At 44.5% G+C, this 7,801-nt stretch overlaps 1 protein-coding gene across 1 annotated transcript; it reads right to left on the minus strand.

Moving 5' to 3' along the window:
• Positions 1–1,273: 1,273 nt before the first annotated feature.
• Positions 1,274–4,143, minus strand: LOC113185831 (cystatin-C-like). The gene is made up of 3 exons (XM_026393071.1): positions 3,904–4,143; positions 2,281–2,394; positions 1,274–1,357 (listed from the first exon to the last, which is right to left on the minus strand). Exons 1-3 carry the CDS (start codon positions 4,141–4,143, stop codon positions 1,274–1,276), a joined length of 438 nt encoding a protein of 145 aa, XP_026248856.1.
• Positions 4,144–7,801: the final 3,658 nt, after the last annotated feature.

The raw sequence follows: 7,801 nt of genomic DNA on the forward strand, positions 1-7,801 counted from the left end.
AGGGTGAGAAGACTGCATCTGGAGGGCTGTATAGGAAATGAAACACCATGGAAGGAGGCACTCTGCCTTGCTGCCTGGGCTCCACCTGTCCACTCCACAACTCCAGGGTATAAGCCTCCACTGTCTGGTTGGATCTCTCATTTCACCTTCAGTGGTTATAGCAGTGGCTGAAAGACAGCTTTCTGATGCAGTTCCATCTCATGGAAGGCATTTGAAAGTCGTATGCCAGTGGCTGGGACGGAGAAAGCTTCTCCCAGTTCATAAAGTGGTGAAGCACATATATTTTAGGACTTCAGACTCCCTGTTTTGGGCACTGAAATATCCATCCATGTACTATACAACAGTAATGATACTAAGGTAATATTACTGAAAACATCCTCTTGCAAATAGAAGAAAGTCCACTACATGTCAATTCATCTATGTTTTAAAAGCTATGTCCCTTAAGAAAATTGCATACAAGAACTGTTTTACAATCAAGGGCAGAGAAAGGGCAGGGAGTATCATCTGTGAACCCCACTGGGCACCCATCCTAAGTGCACTGGAGTAAGCAGTGCCTCCACTCTGTATTATGTGTTCTGTTTTGGATTCTGGCTGGTATGTCCACAATTAAGTGCACACCAATATACTTTCGTTCTTTGTTTCATATAGGTGCCCAAATCTTGCATGGATAGGAGGAGACAGGAATCACTACTTATTTAGCCTCTTGAGAATCTGACAGGGACAGGATAATCCCAGCCACCCATCACTTGTGCACACATGGAGGGAGTGTGCCACAGCCCTGGGCAGTGCCCAGACTCTCCTCACCATCTAAGTAGCAGCCACGCTTCCAGGATGAGAGCCTAGGTTCCTATTCTCTCTTGTCCATTTCCCAGAAGTATTTGCAGCTGGATACCTGCAATCCCACCCTCTTCAGTCCTCTGAGACCAGATCCCAGATATCCCAGTGGCAGCACTGGCCCCAGTGCACACACACAGGCCTCAGCTCCCCATCTGTGGCAGAACCTTCCTGTGTGGACCCCCAAGAAATTAACTACTCAGGAGAAATGTATGTCACTATTTTATTGAGAAAGGCAGGAGAGGTCCTTATAGGCCAGGCACCAATGTGTTTGAAAAATAATGAGAAGGAACAAACAAGGGAAGAGTGACGTAAGCCATCTCCACTGGTCTGCTGGTGCTGCCACAATAAGGGCTAGGGGATACCTGAGGGTCTGGGGCATTACAGGGGAGTGGAGTGAGGAAGGGGTGGCCAATGCAGTTCTGCCTGGCACATACCCTTAGTCATTATGACAACTGTATTGTGTCATGGAGATTGTGTGCAGCCAGGGCACAATGTAGACCTGGAAAGAGCAGTAAGTCCTCTGTAAAAAGAAGAGAAAGGGACAATCAGTGTGTGATTCAGATAACAGGGAAGATGTTCCATCTGAGATGTCAGAATTGGGGTACAGAATGATGGACGTGGGATTCTCAGCCCCTATTATCCTTTGCCAGGTTCAATTTTGATAATCAACCAAACTCTCAATATCTACTCATCGCCCTGCCCATTGCTCTGAGTCCACAAGACAGCATGTGACTCTCTCCCTGGATTATGTGTAAGGCTGTGGGAGCCCCAGGGGTGCAGGGCACGGAAGGCTGTCACTGTCCAAGTTCCCTCCACCTCCAGCACCTGGGCCAGCACCAACAGGGGCACAGAGGGAAGAAGTGGGCACAGTAAACAGCCTTGAAATAGGCATCAGGGTTGGGGGAAGGTAGACAAGATGAGGGCAGATATCCCCAGGGCCATAGAAGGCTGGCACTGAGAAAGCAGGGACAGCACCAGAGGGTTTCATCTGTTTACAGGCCCCTAATCTGTCCATCATGGCTCTGGGCAGGTGGCCAAAGGTGGGACTAACAGAGCTTTTTCTCTGTCCTCAGCAACCATCCCTGTAGCTATGCCCTCCAGGCCAGCAGGCAGCACACTCAAACACAAAAGGGTGTCCTCCTGGGACCCTAATTAGAAGGGAAAACCCACTGTGTAATTCAAGTTGATCATGTGTACACACATAGCCCCTCCTGCAGCACCCCACATGTGTACAGGTCTGCATCTGCATTAACTCATACACACCCCACTTCACATGTATCTATTCATGTGCCACCACGCTCCCCCCACTCATCTACACACACACAACACTTGCATCCATCCACATACACACATGCATTTCTTGACACTTTCACACATGAGCATACAAACAAGCTCACATGCCCCTCTTCGATAACCAGCCCTGGGCCCACGTCAATGACATACCTTGTGCTCATGTATGTGCTCAACGAAGGGACATTCGGCCAGGTCAGACTGAGATTTAGTACAGGTGGTTCGACCTATCTCCAAATCCAAGTAGTAGTTTGTCCCAGTGACAACCTACAACGAAAAGAACGGGATTCATTTACAACACTCCAGGTTACTTTCACATGTATGCTGTTACTTAATGTCACTGAGTTAATACCTTGACCTAGTGTGTTAGTCAGCTTTTCATCACGGTGACCAAAATACCTGATATGAACTACTTAGAAAAGAAAGGGTTATCTTGGCTCACGGTTCCAGAGGTTTCAGTCCATGGTTGCCTGGCTGCGTCCAGGTGAGGTCTTCTCAATCCCAGGAGGCACTCAGTTGCCCACGACTATTCACTATGGTGCACTGTCTCAGAGTGAGGGACACTAGCCCCTTGAGGCTACTCCCAGGGAATGCTCCCAGGGCATGTCATGCACAGGGAATGAAGGCTACTCAGGACATGTTGAGTGGTGCCTACTCAGAGGACTCTGAATGGGGTCCATCCTGAGGAAAAATCTGAGACACCCAGTATAAGCATATCGACATGCTCTGAGAAATGTGTCCTTAGAGGATTTCACTGGGTAAATGTCATATTATACATATCAAACTAAGATGGCTACAATGTCACTAGATGATACAATCTTAAGGAACTGCAATGTATATGTAGTCATCCTTGTGGGCACATGACTGCACACCACAGTTGGTGGGACCCTTTGAAATGTCAAGGTCATGATAACTGACCAGGAGCTGCTCCAGATGAAAGGAGGCTGAGGAGGCAGGGCAGTGACTGCAGCATACAGGGGCATCCATCAGTGCACATCAGCAAATTTAAGTCTGTGGATTAAGTAACTAAATATGACAGTGTTAATTCCGATTTTCAAAACTGAATCTTAGAAAAGAGAATGTCCAATTTTGCAAGCAAGCTGAAATGTTGCTTCTAAAAAGGTCCAGAAAAATAAATGCATATAAGTACATGCATGTACACGTGTCCTGGGAGAACAAGGACAAAGAGGAAACATGGCCTACTATTAGGATCTAGATTTGCAATAATGTCAAAATTAAAGGTGAAAAAAAGCTTTTCAAAGATCTTTTAGTGAAGGCATGCAGGGGGGCATCTATTTTTTTGTCTCCAATCATTTAATTAACAGTTCATACTAATTCCAGGCCCTCTCAGGCTGGCAGTAGGGATCTATAACCAGGGCAGACCCTGACCTTGATCCTGACCTGTAGCCCTGATGCCCCTTGCCTGCTGGTGGCTGGAAACAGAAATAAAGCGCCAGGAGCCCACCTGGAGTGCTAGGCAGGGTGGGTTTCCAGGCTAACCCTGAGCGAGGACAATCCCCAGGACAGGCCCGCAAAGAGCTATAGGGCGGTAGAAAATTACCTAGGACAGGTCTTGGGTGAGCAGCAGTGTGTGTAAATTCCCTCGCAGATCAGAACACCCCTCGAGCCCATAGGCTGCTGAGCTCTCTATATAGCAACAGGCAATGTACCCAAGTGGGAAGCAGCAGCTAGAGGAGCGAGGGAGGGGCTGGGGATGAGTTTGATGCCCAGTGAGGGGCAACTCCTATGATTCAGGCCTGGGGCTCGAGCACGCACCTGCTTGCGGGCACGCACCACCCTGCGAACACGGCTATAGTAGGGATCATTGTTCTCCTGGTTGTAAACGCTGATGGCGTAGTCAATGGCCTGATGCACGCCCTCCTCGTGCATGTCTGCCTCCTCCAGACCGCCAAGCATTAGTTGAGAGCTCCTGAGTTCGGGTCTTGCGGGTCTTGCGACATAGCCAGCCACCATGGCTGCCAGAATGAGCAATGGAAAGTGCAGGGGTATCGCCATGGTTGGCTGGGACATGGAGCTGTACCTGCAACCGAGAGGAGAGTGATCCAGAGACCCTAAGTACTAGTGGGCTGCTACGGCACTTTTATGCCTCTCTGGCCCACTGTTCCTCCCCAATCCAGGCTCCTCCTTTTCCTGGCTGCTCCCTCTCCCCACCTTTATTTTTTTTTTTTTAATACAACACAAATTTATTATCTCACAATTCTGGAGGCCAGGAGTCCTAAAATCAAGGTATTAGCACAGCTATATGACTTTTATTTTATTTTTTTTTATTGATTGCTCTTGATAAATCATCTTTCATACATTTGACTCTATTGGGTTTTGAACTCCCATTTCTACCCCAAATACAGATAGCAGAATCACATCTGTTACATACTCACATTTTTACATAATGGCATATTAGTGACTGTCTTAATCTGCTACCTTTCCTAACCCCTACTATCCCCCCTCCCCTCCCCTCCCACCTTCCCTCTCTGCCTCCTCAGCTGTTGTTCAATTCTCTCCCTTTTTCCCCCCTCCCCCTTGCCCATCATAACCTCTTATACTTTTGTGTATCATTGAAGGTCTCCTACCATTTGCAAATCCTTTCCCTTCTCTTTCCCTTTCTCTCCCTCCATTCGTCTTTGTTTACAGTTAGTCTTTTCCTCATGCTCTTCCTTCCTGTTTTGTTCTTAGTTGCTCTCTTTATATCAAAGGAGACATTTGGCATTTGTTTTTTAGGGCTTGGCTAGCTTCACTTAGCATAATCTGCTCTAATGCCATCCATTTCCCTGCAAATTCTATGATTTTGTCATTTCTTATTGCTGCATAATACTCCATTGTATATAGATGCCACATTTTTTTTTATCCATTCATCTATTGAAGGGCATCTAGGTTGGTTCCACAGTCTAGCTATTGTGAATTGTGCCGCTATAATCATTGATGTGGCCGTATCCCTATAGTGCGCTCTTTTAAGGTCCTCAGGGAATAGTCCGAGAAGGGCTATAGCTGGGTCAAATGGTGGATCCATTCCCAGCTTTCCCAGGAATCTCCATACTGCTTTCCAAATTGGCCTCACCATTTTGCAGTCCCACCAGCAGTGTACAAGTGTACCCTTTTCCCCACATCCTCGCCAACACTTATTGTTATTTGACTTCATAATGGCTGCCAATCTTACTGGACTGAGATGGTATCTTAGGGTGGTTTTGATTTGCATTTCTCTGATTGCTAATGATGGTGAGCATTTTTTCATATACTTGTTGATTGATTCTATGTCCTCCTCTGAGAAATGTCTGTTCAGGACCTGATGGGTATACAGCGGAGTTCTACAAAACCTTCAAAGAAGAATTAATACCAATTCTTTTCAAGCTATTTCAAGAAATAGAAAAAGAAGGAGCTCTTCCAAATTAATTCTATGAGGCCAACATCACTCTGATCCCCAAACCAGACAAAGATACTTCAAGGAAAGAAAACTACAGACCAATATCTCTAATGAACTTGGATGCAAAAATTCTCAATAAAATTCTGGCGAATCAAATACAAAAACATATCAGAAAACTTGTGCACCATGACCAAGTAGGATTCATCCCTGGGATGCAAGGATGGTTCAATATACTGAAATCAATAAATACTATTCACCACATCAATAGACTTAAAGACAAGAACCATATGATCATCTCGATAGATGCAGAAAAAGCATTTGACAAAGTACAGCATCCCTTTATGTTCAAAACACTAGAAAAACTAGGGATAACAGGAACTTACCTCAACATTGTAAAAGCTATATATGCTAAACCTCAGGCTAGCATCATCCTAAATGGAGAAAAATTGAACGCATTCCCCCTAAAATCTGGAACAAGACAGGGGTGCCCTCTATCACCACTTCTATTCAATTTAGTTCTCGAAGTACTAGCCAGAGCAATTAGACAGACAAAAGAAATTAAAGGCACAAAAATAGGAAAAGAAGAAGTTAAATTATCGCTATTTGCGGATGACATGATAATATACTTAACAGACCCAAAAGGGTCTACAAAGAAGCTGCTAGAGTTAATAAATGAATTCAGCAAAGTGGCAGGATATAAAATCAACACGCATAAATCAAAGGCATTCCTGTATATCAGCAACAAAACCTCTGAAATGGAAATAAGGAAAACCACTCCATTCACAATATCCCCAAAGAAAATAAGATACTTGGGAATCAACCTAACAAAAGAGGTGAAAGACTTATACAATGAAAACTACAGAACCCTAAAGAGAGAAATAGAAGAAGATCTCAGAAGATGGAAAAATGTACCCTGTTCATGGATAGGCAGAACTAACATCATCAAAATGGCGATATTACCAAAAGTTCTCTACAGGTTTAATGCGATGCCAATCAAAATCCCAACAGCATTTCTTGAAGAAATAGATAAAGCAATCATGAAATTCATATGGAAAAACAAAAGACCCAGAATAGCAAAAGCAATTCTAAGCAGGAAGTGTGAATCTGGAGGTATAGCGATACCAGACTTCAAACTGTATTACAAAGCAATAGTAACAAAAACAGCATGGTACTGGTACCAAAACAGGCGGGTAGACCAATGGTACAGAATAGAGGATACAGAGACTAATCCACAAAGTTACAACTATCTTATATTTGATAAAGGGGCTAAAAACATGCAATGGAGGAAGGATAGCATCTTCAACAAATGGTGCTGGGAAAATTGGAAATCCATATGCAGCAAAATGAAATTGAATCCCTTTCTCTCACCAGCCACAAAAGTTAACTCAAAATGGATCAAGGAGCTAGATATCAAACCAGAGACACTGCGTCTGATAGAAGAAAAAGTTGGCTACGATCTACATATTCTGGGGTCGGGCTCCAAATTCCTTAATAGGACTCCCATAGCCCAAGAGTTAACAACAAGAATAAACAAATGGGACTTACTTAAACTAAAAAGTTTTTTCTCAGCAAGAGAAACAATAAAAGAGGTAAATAGAGAGCCTACATCCTGGGAACAAATTTTTACCCCCCACACATCAGATAGAGCCCTAATTTCCAGAATGTACAAAGAACTCAAAAAATTAAATAATAAGATAACAAATAATCCAATCAACAAATGGGCCAAGGACCTGAACAGACATTTCTCTCCCCACCTTTAGATCCTGTTCTCTCCTCTGCACTTTGGGCCTCTTACATTGTCCCCCCTCCTTCCTTATCCCTCCTCATTTGTCCCTTTCTCCCTCCCACTCAGACTTCTCCTCCCACAATATACTCCATCTTCCTGCATCTCCCTCTCTTGCTTCCTCATCCTGATCCCCCATTTCTACTCCTGATCCTCCTTCTGAACACTCCCAAGCTTGGGTCACCTTGGTTTCCACAAAGGTGTCTGCTCTTTCTGAGCCCTGAAAAGCATTTGACCTGCCCAGCATGACTTCTTTTTTCTCCAGATAAGGAAAGAGCAATCTTTGCTTCCTGGGGTCATCAGAGGTCAGGGGGCATCTGTGAACTGTGGGTCAATTTCAGAGGTGCCAGAAAGAGCCAGCCTGTGCCCTGTTCTGGGGCACTTCTGTGCCAAACATAAGTGAATCAACCTTTATTAATTTTATAAGTTTATAAATTTATTAATGGGTTTCTTAAGAATTCATTAACATTTAATAAGCAAAACTTTCAAGGGCTTCTCCCTAGGTCAGACCAGCC

The sequence above is a fragment of the Urocitellus parryii genome, chromosome 6, assembly GCF_045843805.1.
Source record: "Urocitellus parryii isolate mUroPar1 chromosome 6, mUroPar1.hap1, whole genome shotgun sequence".
Classification (NCBI taxonomy): domain Eukaryota; kingdom Metazoa; phylum Chordata; class Mammalia; order Rodentia; family Sciuridae; genus Urocitellus; species Urocitellus parryii.

Excerpts from the sequence above, each read along its gene's own strand:
- LOC113185831 (XM_026393071.1), bottom strand. The coding sequence starts at position 4,143 with ATGGCGATACCCCTGCACTTTCCATTGCTCATTCTGGCAGCCATGGTG. Across the intron at positions 2,395-3,903 it reads TGGTGCGTGCCCGCAAGCAG|GTTGTCACTGGGACAAACTA; the intron begins GTGCGTGCTCGA and ends TTTTCGTTGTAG. Across the intron at positions 1,358-2,280 it reads AGCACATACATGAGCACAAG|AGGACTTACTGCTCTTTCCA; the intron begins GTATGTCATTGA and ends TTCTTTTTACAG.